Source organism: Bidens hawaiensis, unplaced genomic scaffold (assembly GCF_021521415.1).
Source record: "Bidens hawaiensis isolate Kalapana, Puna unplaced genomic scaffold, B.hawaiensis_p1.1 tig00012229_1, whole genome shotgun sequence".
NCBI lineage: Eukaryota > Viridiplantae > Streptophyta > Magnoliopsida > Asterales > Asteraceae > Bidens > Bidens hawaiensis.
The window spans coordinates 122,081-138,768 of record NW_027491988.1 but is presented as its reverse complement, the minus strand read 5'-3'; the positions used below and the strand labels follow the sequence as shown (position 1 = coordinate 138,768).

The 16,688-nt window shown below is 34.5% G+C and overlaps 1 protein-coding gene across 1 annotated transcript; it reads right to left on the bottom strand.

Annotated features, from left to right (window-relative positions):
• Positions 1-6,339: 6,339 nt before the first annotated feature.
• On the bottom strand, positions 6,340-14,872 carry LOC143540404 (suppressor of RPS4-RLD 1-like). The gene is made up of 21 exons (XM_077033478.1): positions 14,760-14,872; positions 14,523-14,632; positions 11,676-12,340; positions 11,150-11,194; positions 10,916-11,017; positions 10,757-10,837; positions 10,507-10,573; positions 10,254-10,354; positions 10,064-10,171; positions 9,733-9,803; positions 9,574-9,630; positions 9,271-9,379; positions 9,087-9,167; positions 8,906-8,992; positions 8,629-8,823; positions 8,047-8,538; positions 7,227-7,318; positions 7,103-7,141; positions 6,939-7,029; positions 6,758-6,855; positions 6,340-6,671 (listed from the first exon to the last, which is right to left on the bottom strand). The coding sequence occupies exons 1-21, from the start codon at positions 14,870-14,872 to the stop codon at positions 6,383-6,385; spliced, it is 3,093 nt and encodes a 1,030-aa protein (XP_076889593.1). The 3' UTR covers positions 6,340-6,382.
• Between the last annotated feature and the right edge of the window lie 1,816 nt (positions 14,873-16,688).

The window sequence follows — 16,688 nt, the reverse complement described above, 5'->3', positions numbered from 1 at the left end:
TCAATAGTTATCATGTTTTGGTTATTTATAACTAGTTTTTCATCCGACGCGTTGCGCCGGGACAGATTGCTAAAACCTCAGTGGTAATAAAATCCAAACGTTGTCGGTCCCGAGTGTTAAGACCGTAAGTCAATGTGAATTCCATTTTTTCGGTTACGTGCGTTATGGTATAGGAACTAAAACAAAAAATTGTGTGTGTGTGTGTGCGCGCGTGTGCGCGTGTGTAAATTGAGGTGGACCAATGGGGTGGTGTCGATCGGTAAAACTCAGGGTTGGTAAAACCTGAGCGCTATCAATTATGGGCGTTGAGGTGATTAGCCTAGGCAAATTCGGTCAGTCCCCATTACATTTATTATGGTAACGGAACTAAAACAAAAAAAAAACAAAAACAAAAGCAAATTTGTCATTAGGTCGGTTTTCGTTGCGTTCGTTACGTTACCATAACTAAAACAAAACGCGGTGAGTCTACGCGAATTTGGTCGGTTTCCGTCACATTTGTTACGGTACCGGTACTAAAACAAAAACATAAAAATTAGCATTCCGTCAATTTACTTTATGTTCGTAATGGTACCAAAACTAAAAAGGGGGAGAAAAAGCAAAATGCCTCAACTACTAAGGTGCCGTCAAGTGACTCAATGAAGACACAAGCGACACCAAAGTTCTAATTTGTATATATTAGTAATTTGTTCAACTTCTTACTTCTTAAACATGCTAATGGATGCAACTGTCACACCCCAACCTAAGACAGAAATGCCGAAACGTGATCCGATTGCTCACAGCTCGAAGATACTATCATAAATATAAATGACAATATCTAATTAATTATTTTGTTAACACACAATAATCAAATACAACGAAACAATTCAAATAAACAAATACAATCATTTAAATTCAAGTTTGTCTTCAATATAACCCTAAGGTCTTTCTAAGTGTCCATCCTTCGACTCAGGCAGCCTGCATATGCGTAGAAAATGAAGTTTTGTCAACAAACATGTTGAATGAGTTTACCACCAATTTTTGACACCAAAATAATGTTAATCTGATAAATAAGCAAAATGTAATAAATGCGGTAATGAAATCAAACCATAAACAAATAGATTGTCGATTAAACCATTGCCAAGCGAATCGGACGCCGGTAAATCAACCATAAGCAAATAAAAATAAGACCATTGCCAAGAGAATCGGGTGGTGGTCAATAGAATGAGAACCCAATACATGGGGATATGCGGGACCTCTCCGAGCACGAATGCGCACATAAACAAGTAAGCACATAACAAGTAGATTTGATTAATCACACACAATTACACGTTTGCTATTTTTGATATGTATGTATATAAATATATATAGATATGTATGTATAGTATGATATACGCATATGTCCCTAAAAAATTTGTGAAAATTGAGTAAAATAGGGGAATGATAAAACTCACCTGATCGAATAAGCCAAACAAGAATGAATACGACAAGAAACGATAATCACACTCCTTGAGAATTACCGACAAGAATCCTAATTGAATAATATTATGAGTGAATTATAAATAATGCGTATAACGAATTTAGGATTTCGATATAATTTGAGTTACAATTATGATTGGTATGTTATGGATTGAACGATTGATCTCTACAGATTTTTATTATCGTTTAATTATAAAATCATTGTTTATTGTATAACCGAACTTACAAATAATTAGTTTTGAATAAATATAAGTTGAGATCTATTATAATAATAACCGTTTAAATATATAATTATCATAAAATTTATATCTTGAGTTTTGTAACGAAATCCGATGGTAAAATATACATTAACACTTTAATCATGTTCAATATGTTTATTATAATTTTTGTTTAAAACACATAATACATACATATATATACATACACACACACACACATATACATAATAGGGTAAGGTTAAAATGAAACCCACTTGAGTTGTGAAAACTCTAGAAACTCATTCTCAACCACATGTTTTTAATTAAAGTTTAAATCTTGTGGTCCACAATTAAAGTTAATAAAAAATGTAAACATAAATATAACTTTTTCTCTCTTCTGAAGACATATATAAAAATTAGTAAAAAAATAGCAAAACATTTTTTTTTTAGCTTTTGATGTTTTATATTAAATGTTACAACATATATTACGTGTGTAACAAAAAAAAACAATGTTACATAGGGTTTTCACGGGTTTTCACAACTCAAGTGGGTTTTCATTTTATACTTCCCCTACATATATATATATATTTATATATATACACACACACATATACGTATATAATACATATCTAATAAATATGAGCGAATCTGTAAAGACGTTTTTGCAACAAGAAACATCAATTTTTAGTGCTGGTTCTTAATAAAATAATAATAATTTATTATTAATAAAACATACATACATATATATATATATATATATATGAGAAGGTTCCATTGAGAACCAAGGTGTTCTTGAAAACTAATTTGGTGATTTACAGCCATTGATCTAAAATAATAAAAACTAATCAACGGTTGGTTGTATTCCATGAATTAAATGCAATATTTTTTAAAAACTTGTCCGTCATTTTAGAATCAAGGGTATTTTGGGTAGTAATTAATTTGGGTTTTTTTTTTATTGTAAAATAGTTCAATTCCAAGTACAAGATCATGCTATTTTAATGGATATTTCTCCTATTAATCCTCAATTCAAAATTATCCATCAATTCAAAATGAAAGACTTATCTGTTAGTGAATTTCAAAGCGTTAAAGCCTGTTTTTATGAAACCCTAAATGCACAAATAACAGAGTGTTTTCATATTGACAACTTAATCGAAGGTGAAGGTGCGTTTTTATCAAGGCGAGCTGAGTAAGGTTAGTAATAGTTAAGTAGTTGGTGTCATTAGGAGTATTTGATTAGTTTTTTACTTTTTTTTTAATTTATCATTGCCATGAAAGTATGTAAAGTTACTAATATTTAGAAAATTCATGGAAGGCTAGTCTTAATTTGATGGGTGCATATGTAATGGAGACTTTAATTTGTTAATTTAGTAGCTGGATATCAGTAGTTGTAATTATAGTTATGATTGTCGTTTATGTAGTTACCCATATTTGAAACATATACGTTTGGGTAGGTATGTTGTCGTTTATGTAGTCACCCATATTTGTTACATATATGTTCTTTATATATTTAAAAGATTAGTAACTGAATTAGATTGTGATAACGGAATTGTATGTTTGATGTTTGGTTGTATGGTGTATGTAAAAGTAAACTGGTTGCATGTATGTATTATTTGATACTAGTTGTTACATATATGTTTGTTGTGTTTGGTTGTCGTTTGTAGATAGCTTGTATCCGTTACATATGTGGTTTTTATATACCAAACATATATGTATTTTAACGTTATACTAATTAACTAACCGTTTGTTCTAATAATCATTGTAAATTAGTGGCAGATGAAGAGTGCAAGAGGTTAGTGTGAAAAATATTCCATAATTTTCTAGTAATATTATTGGGTGAGTTCATTTTAGTTGTTTATTTAATATATTGTATGTGTATAGTAACAAGGAGAAGTCCTCGAATGTCTTTGAGTAAAAGTGTTACTAAATATGTGAACACCGAAGATGACCCGCTAGATGTTGATAGACTTTGAGGATGCCTACCTTGTGAATTCAGGTTACACATATGAAATTAAAACATTACATATGTGTATTTGAACTTATTTACTGTTTTTTCTATATGTATTTAAGGTAAAGATAAGAGAAATTCAAGTGGGCCATCCGTTGTTGATAACAAATCCTCCATTGTTGAAGGATGTAGTAAAAAAGCTCTTAATAGGAAACAAATTGGTGAAAGTAAGTTATGAATGAACTGTTAGACACTTGTGTAAAGTCAACTATTTATTTTGTAGGTATGATGCATACAATTTTTTTCATATATGAATTTTTTTATATATGAATGGATACATTTCTTAATTAACAAAAATATACCCTGATGATGTACGCATCTTCTTGATTGAGAATATGGTATGACGTATTATTTGATTGAACGTATTCGTTTGAATCACCATTAATGTTATTCAAGCACTGATTATCCATTTGAATTGAGATCTCGCTAACTGCAATGTAGAGGCTCTTTTAACGATTAAATCAACTAGTTTTAAAGATAATAGATAACATCAAGTAAATCATACCTGCGTCTTCAATGGATTGTGGATTAGAATGTTTGTGATTGCGAATATTTTAGCATGATGTATTACATGATAATCGTGGAATAGTTGATAACCCCTATAACTGACTGGAACTGAAAGAGATAAATAAGAGATTCCATTTAATGAACGTGAGAAATATAATATTGACAAATTACAATAATAACCTTATAGGAAAAAAAAAGAAAAACAAAAAGAAATTTTGTGATTGGTCCATAAGAGTTTTCATAGTTTTTAACTTAATGGGTGGTTCTCATTTGAACCCTTCTCTCTCTCTCTCTCTCTCTATATATATATATATATTGTTTTCCTAATGAGTGAAAAATGATTTATATGAAAAAAAATAAAAAAGTTAGTAATAGCTATGCGTTTTGTTTTGTTATTGGCATGATGATTTTGCTCCGTGGCGCCTCTTCCACCGTCAAAGTGGGGTGGGAATGCTTGCTTGTCTTTCAAAACAATCCATCCTCTTATCATTACATGATAACCAAAATGATTGATTCAATATTTAACCTGTCTTAAAAGTGAAATCGTTAATAAAAGTATCAAGCCTCTAAAAATATATGGTTTTTTTTATATAATTGACATAATTGATGATTGAATATTGAAATGCGGATGGTAAATAAATAAAAATATGTGGCAAAGTTAAATGTGAGTGAGTAGTGATAATTTGATTAAAATGTGTGTAAAGTAAGTAAAATGTTTAAGTGAGTTGATGTATTTGAGACATAGTGAAAATATTAGCGAGGAGTGTTTGATGGTACAAGTGATCTTGGCTATCACTCGTTGGTTGATTTAGAAATCTAGAAAAGAAAAAATCTTTGAGGAGAAAGCTTTCTTGGTGGCCAAAGTGATAAATGAAATCAAAATTACTTCATTCATAGGAGTAAAGAACCGGAGTAAACGGTCCTCGTTGGAGTGGGACAATTGATGCAGGTTTAATTTTGTTAATTTCACCTTGCAAGGTGTTTGTTTATTGTTCAGCCCGTCTATTTCCTTTTTGTGTCTTGTACTTAGGTCTTTTGCTTCTTGTTAGTTGTTTGGTTTTCTTTTAATATATTGGCCTTTAAAAAAAAACAGAAAGTAAGTTGAATGAGTTAATTTCTTAGGGTCACTATCACACCATGATAGTGAGGAATCTCTACAATTATAGTGCCATCAACGATTTACGGTTATTAGATTTACAACGTAAGATTGCAAAAGTTTAAATATAATATTAGTTAGGTGGAAAGAAATACAGCTCGTATTAGTCGAGCTGAAGCCTAGATCTTTTACATAACAAAAGGTATTAGAGTTTATGACCCTTCGTAGTAGCCAGTTTGGCAATTGGTTGAACTTAAGCAAATCAGATTTGGGCATTCATGATAGGCTTACAAGCTTAATCAACATGGCATTCGGTAAGACAGTAAAGCCTTGAATGCTGGGTAGTTTATCAGCATAAACGCTAATCAGCATAAGCCTAATTCATCACTAGCCTTACGAGAGTGACCATTAATCAAAAGATGATGGCATTATTCATACTACTTAATCTATACTTCTTTCGTCATGGGGCTTGAACCTGCCATATGAGGGACCCCTGAATGCTGCCAGGCTAGAAACCCGTAACCAGTTCATAAGCTGATCACCATCACCATCAAACATTGTAATTAAATTTAGTGTTTATAGAAATTTTGTTATTTGGTTTTGAAAAGATAGTCAAGTTGAATAGCGAACAGAAAAATATGCAACAATTCTTGCAAATCTTCCAAGAGTTTTTGAGCTATGTTTTATGCCAAGACTAGTTTTTTAAAAATCATACTAAATTTATTCCATGCAACCCAAAAATAAACAGTCGAAATAATTCTTTTGGAAAACAACTTATACGCGATTCAAATTTATCTAGTACGACGGTTTGGCTACACACTTCGCTGCATGCCCAAACTTTGTATACACACGAAAACCACAACCAGAAAATAAAATTATGATGAAAACTAATTAACTGAATGAAAAAAAAAATCTAACAACCGCATTTCTAAAATACAATAGCTACCAACACTTGAGCACATATGTAACTAATTAAGGCTCAATTTTCTATTCCACATATATCCTGTCTGATACCCTCATCCAATCATCCTGCACAGATCTATAATATTAAAAAACGAAAATAACATTAAAACGTTACTCTTTTAACATATCTACTTACTTGACTTTTAATTAGGGATGTATTCATCCCGAATAAGAGCTAAGTGCAGCAACAACTGAACCCGTGGTCTCAAGAGTTGAGGCTGCATCTGGTATATCTTTCAATGCAGGAGTGACCTTCAAAGATGGATACAACCAACTTTTAACAGAATCCATGAAAGAATTCGGGTCAAAATTCAAAATAGCATCCCAATCAACTTGACGTCCTTCCGGTATGCTTCCAGTAAACTCCATATTAGCAGCTAGAAGTAGTCCAATCATCACTGAAAACCCAACAACAGCCGACCCTCGTGATAGTGGCATGAAGTTGTACCTGACATCAGAACCACCACCAACCGTCGTCATATTAAACTTTCAAACCAAGAACTTATATTAAGTTTCAACAGAATAAGCCTTTACCAGTAATATGTCATCCTTAATATTGCTTCTCTGACATTCTCAAGTGTACCAAAATCATTTGACCCGTATGTCTCACCACAATATGCATTACATAACACCTGCCAATTCAGTGTGCTTTTCATTAATATATGTGTATATGTATATATTTTTGACTAAATATATTTCAGATCAGAGTGCATACTTCCCAGCATGATGTCATCTCGGCATCAAAATGATCCCATCTAGCAGGTGTACACGGCGTCCGAATTGAAAAGTCAAACCCACGTTCTCCTCTGAGGTGGCATAAGCAAACAAGTAAAAAACTAGGAACAGGAAAAATGCATTGAGCAGTTTAATGTAACTTACGTTTTAACTAGAGTAATCCTTGTTCCTTCCAGTCGTTTCCTGAAAAAAGTAAAACCAATGCAATAATGAAAAATAAACATAATGAAGCAATAATAGTTAAGTATGATATGTTCTTAGTTCTTACTCTTCAAAAGCTGTACTATTGCACCAAGTAGCCAACCAGAAATCTTCACCAACAACTTTGTAAAGATCAGCACATGACTCAGCTTTCAATATCTGCAAATTAATTTGATAAAAAAACCATCTAATAGTATTAATATATTGGGAATCTACCATAAAAACCAGCATACTTCCTGCCTTTTCCTGTCAAAGTCTCAACGTTTTTTGCACATAAAAAAAAAACCAACATACATTCTGTTTTTTATCATAAAAAACTCCCTGAACATGTTAAATTTGAAAAAAAAAATAAGTTTTTAATTATGATTGGATGAAATCATGAATATACTATTTGACAAATTACATTGTAATATCGATAAAAATCATTTGTTTATAACTTTTTAACGACTTTAAATTTACACAAACCATTTTACATGTTTTTAGTTTTTTAGTTTATTTTGAGTTGCATCATCTACGTTTTTATTATAGTGTTTTTGAAAAGATTATTTGTCATTATCAACTTACTGAATTAAAAAACAAAACAGAAAAGACAAATATTAAACGGATTTTGCTTCGTCATGTGTCCAATTTAAAACATCAGTTAATCTCAATTCTTTTCTCATGTAGCATCAATAAGAGTAAAGGATACAACTTTGTTCATATCTAAAATGTGTTGGGACATGTTAAAAATTGTTAAGGGAATTTTATTAAAAAAAAATGAAAGTATGGTGGTTTTTTATGTGTAAAATATTTTTAAGGGACTTTTATGAGAAAATACCGAAAGTATGTTGGTTTTTTTATAGTATTTGCCCTAATATATTTGGTGACTTTAGAATAGTAAAACTCACCTCTTCTAGTTTTCCATCTTTGGATAAATCAATGGTCCCATCAGCCTTATTATACACAAGCCCATGTTCCTTGACTACTGTCTTTGCAACATCTAATGTTCTTTGAAAGTGTAGATGGTAACGAGTGACTTTAGCTTGCCCAAGAATAAGAGGCGTGTGAGATCCAAATCCAGTATTGAACTCCTCACTTAATTTGTTGACCCAAACAACCGAGTCACATGGCTCAGAAATCTGTCTCCATTTCACAGCCATTGAATAAAGATGAAGCCATGAGAAAACCGACTGTCCTGTTGACTTCTCTTCCAATGCACTTGAGGTTGAAGTTTCTGAGTTGCTGTTATGGCTGGGAATTATTATTCTCTCTTTTCTCCGGGGCCGCCTTCCACTTTTAGATGTACTCTTATTAGAAAACCGCCATTCTGATTGCAGTGAACGCCAAATCTTAGACACCTTTTGTGCTATCTCAATAGCAGCAAGTCCCGCCATTCGATGCTGAAACAAATGGAGAGGCGTGTAAATATAGTAATAAGATAATAAAAAATGAAATTGAATTTAAACTTTAAAGACATCATGATAAATCACCTGACGCCTATTAGGCAAGAAGCCTTGGCAATGATATTGGATTGATTTGCCAATACGATCAGCAGCAAGCAGAAGTGCGATCTTTGGTTTTGTTAAGTTAAAATCTTGTTTCTTCAACTTTGCTTTTCTTAGAGGAGGTTGCCTGAAAACTTTCTCACACACATTTTTGGGATGTAATCTTTTGCACCAGTATTCCTGTAAAGAATAAATATTAAATAAGCCTCTTCAACCAAATTGAAAAAAAAAATAAAAAAATAAATAAAATGTTCACATGTACCTTAAACAAGGGGTCAATATCACCATCTATATCAAACCAGCAAAATTCGCTATTAGCTTTTGCAGAAGTATACAAGGCGATTTCTTTCTGCATCAGAGTTCAATAGCAATTGGTTATCATTGGTTCAGGCATTAATAAACAAATTTGATGTGCAAAAATTGAAAAACAGAAAATTTGGTACCTGATAGAAGGCCAGGCATTGAAGGACAAATTTGTCCATTGAGTCTAGCTCCAAATCCAATGCAGCATCATAATCCTTTACCTGTTACATAAAACAAATATCACCATCATTCAGTGGATACGTTAAGAAAACTACATCTGTGTAGCAAACTTTTCAGTGATAGGAAGTTAACAGTATATCATACAGCTTCTTTATATTCTCCAATAGCATGGTGGCAAGAAGCCCTTAGATATAGACACTCTATGTTTGAGCTCTCAATGCTTAGCCCAATCGTTAAATCTTTGATAGCATTCCTGCAATAGTAGTTGAAAAATATGGACACTTAGAGAGTAAAACAATATGATGTGAAGTTGAACAAAACCAAACGAACTCATTATTAAAAGATCAAACACATAATTTGATATGATTGTATTCCTTAAAATATAGGCAGGAGTGTGTATTGAGAATGCTGGTGTGTGTGTGTTTGGGAGGCTTCTAGTCAACACACCTGTGATCTCCCATGGCATGAAGTAGCAGTCCACGCAGATGATATCCTTTAGCAAACCTATTTAAGAATTGCAAGTTTTGTATCATCTTAAACCTTTCAGCAGTATGACATGGAAAACTGGGCAAATGACAGGTTCATTAAAGAGCACCAAACCTTTACCTTGCATCAATTTGCAAAACCTGTTTAAGGCAATCCAAAGCCTTCGTTGAATTTACCAAATCTTGATATAGCTGATAAAAGAATAAACACACACAGTTCAGCACATTGTCTAGCTACTGAAAGGGTGTAACGGGGAAAGAGTAACAATTTAAATAGTATAAGATCTTTTACTATTTATAATATAAGCCATATAAAGTCAGGAGAGGATTCTAGGTCCCATCATCTTTTATTATTTGTTATATGAACCATATAAAGTCAGGAGAGGATTCCAGGTCGCACCAAATGTTAATTAAGCAGAAAAAAATAAAGTGATTCAGCATCTTATGTATACCTGAGCTAAATGACCCCATGCCTCAAGAAACTTTTCATCAATTTGAATTGCTTTCATATGCGCTTCCTCAGATTTTTTATATTCACCAACTGATGACAGTGCCAGACCCTGTAAAATAATGCGTTTCAGTATTACTGTATTACACAAAACAATGTAATAAAGTAATGATTCAATTTCATGTGCCACTAACCAAGTAAGTGTAAGCTGATTTGTTATCCTTATCAAGTTTTACACATGCAGACAGGTCCTCAATGGCAGCATAGAAATCCTTGAGCTTAAAGTTGACAATTCCTGCATCAGATTCAACGTTCAAACCATGTAAATACAGTTAAAATCAAGAGATTATCTTTAAACAGAAAGCAAATATGTAGAAGATAAAGATAACAACTATAGACAAGATATCCTAAAATGAAGGGTAAATTAGCCCAGGTTAACTATCATACCCCTTTCATGCAATATATCTGCTGAGTCAGGCTCAAACTCTAAGGACTTGGTCAAATCTGCAATCGCCTGTACAATAACTATATTAGATGCAAGAGACATGCATAAACAAATTTAAGAAATGAGCATTATGCTTAGTGATACAAGATAATCACAACTAAGAAAGAATGAATTGATATTCAACATTTAACAAGATAATGATAACTAGGCGAACAAACTGAACAGTCTGAACGAGTAGAAAGAAAACCTGACCTCACTAGATTCTCCTAAAGCAGCTCGGGCCTGCCCTCTTCGTTTCCATGCCTCACCAGCTGATGGATTTGATTGTATAGCCTATAAAAAGATAATGTAAGGGAAATGATAATTAAACGACACATGCTATGTATCTTGAAGCAATGAAGCTTTGAGTACCTTTGTAAAATCAGCAATGGCTGAATCGAGCTCCCTTTTAAATGCATAAGCTGTTCCCCTTCCTATTAGTGCTTCAGGGTAAGTAGGATCTTCTCTCAAAATCTGTACATGACAAAACAACAAAAGGGGGAGACGGGGGAAGAAACCATCAATGCAAGTGTTACAAAATCATGCAATATAGTCCATATACAGATAGGTATGAAAAATAACATAATTCTTTTAAGGAAGATTAACCTGGTCAAAGATGGATATGGCGCGAGCATACTGTCCTTCATTCACCTATAATAACAGAAAGTTCACTTCAAACCAGACCATTCAAACAGAATTAAGGATAAAAAGAAGAGATGAGAGAAGAGATGAGGAAATTACAAAAGAAAACCAAATAGGTAACGCAAGACAATAAATATAAACGCATACTGCACTAAGGTTTCTAATCTACATAAGCATACAGAAGCTAATAGCTCAATATGAAAACAGTTTTGATGGCCTTATACTATGATGGACATACTCTAAACAGGGAAACAAGGCTTATACTATCATGGACATACTCTAAACAGGGAAACAAAAGAGTACTTTTTCTAAAATCACCCACGTACTAACAAACAATCATGTCCTCCAAAAAAACTGTCATGAATGAATGAAAGAAAGATGCAAGCGAAGTAAAAGTTAATACATCAGAAAACCTTCATGTAGCTAACATTTGTATGAATCCATAAACTAATCATAAACCAAAAGATAAGAAAATATGGATTCAACAAACCTGGGCAATTCCTCGTGATAATCGGAAATCAACATTTATTGACTTGGACTTTGAGATCCTAGTAACAGAAAACTTTTTACTCCCCTTGGAGTTATTACTTGATTCACTGGGCAGGTCAGGTATATCACCTGATTTACTGGGAACTAAGGAAATTTTAGTGATCGGATCAGGTTTATTGCGGCTATCACTAGTACTACCACGTGCTTCAGATCTGGCACCAAAGTCAATGGATATGTTGCAGGTACCATTTTGCTGTTTTTCATTATTTCCATTTTGACCCATGTGAAAACCTTTTAAACCCTCAACTTTCTCTTTCTTACTAGACCCATTGGGTATGTAAAATATCTCATTTGGCTTGCTTTCTGTCTGCAACGCCTCACTTGAATCACCACAAGGTTCAGAATCAAAACTTGAAACAGCACGAGTATTACAAGTTTCACTAGATTTGCAAGAATTAACTGGTTCAGATTTGGGTACAGCACATTCAGATAACTGCTTAGCATCTTTATCATTGGAAGCAGCCGTACTCTTTTTTGCAGCGGTCAAAAGCTCTTCCAGCTCAAGAAGCTGCTTCAAATCGGTAGACTGACGAACAGCGTGTTCGTAACCTTGTTCCCAAACCAATACAGCATCATCTTTCCTTCCCAATGCAGAATATGCACGGCCTAGATCAAAATTTTGAATACAACTTTTAGAAGAATGCTTAAAACTTTATTTAAGATCCCAAAAGGAACTTTGAAGCAGATAAAACATATATGCACACAAGAACTAGAAGTGATGAAACATGAATAACTTTAAAAGCATAGAGTTCAGTTTGATCACAGAAAAATCTTAGGCATCGGTATGTATATTATTATATTGCACTGGCACTATAAGAAGTTTATGACCAAATGGCATCCTATATTTTTGTGTTTGAGCCGAAGAGACACATGCCTGAGTTAGGAACTACTTGATGCCTAAGAAATAGAAGCACAACCAATTTATTGATGCTCGAAGACACAATTTCTAGCAAGAATCCTGAAAAAAGTCTTTTATTGTGTAGCTTCTGCCTCCATTAGCAAGAGTTTCAATTTGTAATAATGGGCATTTCATCAAAGTGCAGTGTCTTGAATTTCAAAATTTTAATATAATATAAATAAACTTATAAAGGTCATCTAGCATCAGATAAATCCTGATTTCACTTGTTGCACATCATGTATTGTTAGATAACAGAATGATTGATGTAATTTTTTTTTATCAACAATGGGAAATGCACTCAACACAAACTCTCTTTGCACACAAAAATATCAATTTTGTCGACGGAAATGGGTAGAAATTGCCTTTTGTCAAAAGTTGGATATGACCTGTCATGGTACCCAAAATGCACAGCATTAACTAACATATAGATATATTATGCTGCCACCTATGCATCAATCCTCTTTTCGCTTTTTCGGTGTGCCAAGAGGTACATAATGAGTTAAGTTTTCTTTGTCAGCACTTCTGTGAAGTAAACTATCAGGTTTATGCTATTCTGAAAAAATGAAAGCCAGAATGCATGCCTAGTACTAAGGTATTTGCTTAACTTCACCCTAAAAAAAGCAGAAACAAACAAGGAAATAGGAGATATGTGACAATGAGTAAGAGAGGTTTCAAGCTTCTGCGCCAATGGTTTTGAGCATACACTATTGATAACTATTAGCAAGATTGAGAATCCAAGATTGTTCCATCTATAGAAATATGTCTTGCCTTGGAAAATTTGCATATATAAAAAGATATGCATGTGTCCCAAATTAGACGGAAAGGTTTCAAAAGGAAAAAAAGAACCTATAAAGCACTGAAACCTAAAACAAAACATATGGTATTGACCTTCCTATCATCAATGTTCCAGACAGTTTCGGGGCATGGATAGCATCTTTTTTTTCATGCTCTCCTAATCCAGTGGTCTACACTACTCATGGTAAGGTTGAGGACAATCATGAGACCTAACAAACAAGTGCATGTTGATCTAACAAACCATGTCTATACAAAACAAAAGTGGATACACATATCAAAGTCAGATATATCACACATAAACAGCAGTTGTACATTGTATGACAAGGAGTTAAGACACAAGGTTTCCAGAGCAGATAATCTACCGAATCATCATGCAGTTGCTAGAATTCGTATCCTGCGCTTAATAGTCACATGGGATGAGTATGAATTTGGTATGATGCATGCAATCAAGGCGTATAAATAGTGCATCAAAAGAATACAAGTTGTGTAGAACGATGAATAAATAGCACATGTCATTGCTAAATCTTTGAAGAACTCGATTTACAACATAAGGCAATGCCTATCCACAGAGCCATGTCAAACCAACATGAATGAGACTTAAAAACAAAGGATGGATCTTTTGACCAAATAGAACCAAAAATCTAACATCTTGTCTAGTTGAATGTTCAGTAAATCATAGCATCTTGTCTAGTTATATGAATATTCTGCAAACGTGGAGGCTAGTGTTTAACGTCTATCTAGAAGTGACAATCAGATATACTCGTGGTTGTAAAAATCCCGATTCATCGCTGTTTGGTCAAAATCGGTCAAAGTTGAAAAGTTTATATATAAAATTTGGTATATTTGAAATGTTACATATAAATTCCAATCCAATTAATCCTAATTAATCCCTGTCCCTACCTCACCGCCGACTAGTGCCTAGCGAGTTCTACAACACTTATACTTATGGCCACACACACTAGTAATTATTAATTCATAACATCGTAATTATTACCTCTTTAACAAATTAGGTCACAACAAATCATCTGCCTATATCAATTAACAGTGCTGGCAATTAATCCAATTAATCGGAGAATAATAAGAATACGAATACACCTTTTAGGATATAAGCTTGAAGAAGAGTAGGATCAAGGTGCAGCGCCTTATCACAATCCTTAACCACATGTTTATGAAGCTCCAATTGACTATAGCAGTAGGCACGGTTACTACAACAACAATTAATCAACATCAATTAGTCAATTACAAATCAACTTAATAATAATAATAACAAATCGTCTGAAAACAAATAATAATAATAATAAAAAACCTAGAGAGAGAGAGAGAGGCACACACCAGATATCCTGAATAAGAGACGATTGAGCGAGGAGGTTATCGAGGACGCGAATGGCTTTAGACCAGTCGCGAGAAGTGCAGAATTTGGCGAGTTCAGCTCGTTCAGAAGACATCAGATCGGTGTTGTGGTTCAGACCAGAGTGGAGATGTGATAATTAACGGGCGGAATCGGACGGTACGGCAACACGTGGTGGGAAATGGAAGCAGGGGATAGGGTGAATGGACTTAACGCCGTAACCATTCCGTTATACGGCTTTTTCTAAAAATAACCGCAACGAAATGTTGCAAGTTTGAATACGAAAATTGGGTATAAATGAACCGGAAGAAGTAACCATTTGTAGTTGGTACGGGTACTCAATCCTTTTTGAAAAAGGGTAATGGGCATTAATTTTTTATAAATGAAAACTTAATGTCGAATGTCTTTAAAGCGAAATATTCACGTTGTAATGGAGAAAATGATAAATGGCTTCATTTTACGGGAAAATGGTGAATTATGGCGTAGTTATGATAATGTGTACTTTTGTGCTTTGATCACTCGTACATTATCATTAACAGCTCGGTTTTGAATAAAATTTATATTGATATGCAGATTTTTTTTTTAAAGCACGAGGCACCGGCATACTTGAAACGTTATAAACATCGTATTTTAAAACAGTGTTGTTTCACCGGATCTTTGAAGATCCAAGGAGGACAAGAATATGAAAATGTCAATTACCCCTCTTTGGTTTGTTCCTCCATCTTATTTAAAATAAAACCATGTGCTTGTGCTTATTTTGGTACTATGAACATGTGTGACTAGATTCATTGTGTTTTGTTTAAGTGGATGATATAAATTGTAAAAGCCTGTAACATATTTGTCGAAGCACGAAATGAATCTTACCTGATCCATGACGATGTTTCCACGGATTTTCGAGATGAACGAACCACGTCTTGATCTTCTTCTTCAGCGGCTGCGCCTGTGACCTGCAATGGTTTCGGGGGTGTGGAGGCGACTGCTAAGATATCCTGAGGAAGCTTACGAGCTATAATAATAACGAAGCTTGCGCGCATGGCGACTTATGAGCTGTAATAATAATGAAGCTGGCGCGAGAAGCGACTTACGAGCTAAAATAATAATGAAGCTGGCGCGAGAGGCGACTTACGAGCTAAAATAATAATGAAGCTGGCGCGAGAGGCGACTTACGAGCTAAAATAATAATGAAGCTGGCGCGAGAGGCGACTTACGAGCTAAAATAATAATGAAGCTGGCGCGAGAGGCGACTTACGAGCTAAAATAATAATGAAGCTGGCGCGAGAAGCGACTTACGAGCTATAATAATAATAATGCCTGCGCGCGAGAGGCGACTTACGAGCTGAGAATGATATAGCCTGCGCGTGAGGCGCCTTACGAGCTATGAGAATAGTAAAGCCTGCGCGCGAGAGGCGTCTTATGAGCTTTGAGAATAATAATTAAGCTGGCGCGCGGGGCGACTTACGAGCTGAGAATAATAAAACCTGCGCGCGAGGGGCGTCTTACGAGCTGTAGCATAATAAAGCTTGCGCGTGAGGCGTCTTACGAGCTAAGAATAATAAAAGCCTGCGCGCGAGAGGCGTCTTACGAGCTTTGAGAATAATAATGCCTGCGCGCGAAAGGCGACTTACGAGCTAAGAACAATAATTGAGCTGGCGCGTGAGGCGACTTACGAGCTGTAGCATAATAAAGCTTGCGCGTGAGGCGTCTTACGAGCTAGGAATAATAAAAGCCTGCGCGGGAGAGGCGTCTTACGAGCTGTGAATAATAAAGCCTGCGCGTGAGGCGACTTACGGGCTGTAAGAATAATAACAGCTTGCGCGCGAGGCGTCTTACGAGCTGAGAATAATAAAGCCTGCGCGCGAGGCGTCTTATGAGCTGTGAATAATAAAGCCTGCGCGTGAGGCGACTTACGGGCT

Coding starts and splice junctions, on each gene's coding strand:
- LOC143540404 (XM_077033478.1), bottom strand. CDS start 14,872: ATGTCTTCTGAACGAGCTGAACTCGCCAAATTCTGCACTTCTCGCGAC. Junction 11,018..11,149: donor CCATATCCATCTTTGACCAG/GTTAATCTTCCT, acceptor TGTCATGTACAG/ATTTTGAGAGAAGATCCTAC. Junction 8,993..9,086: donor AATGCCTGGCCTTCTATCAG/GTACCAAATTTT, acceptor ACTCTGATGCAG/AAAGAAATCGCCTTGTATAC.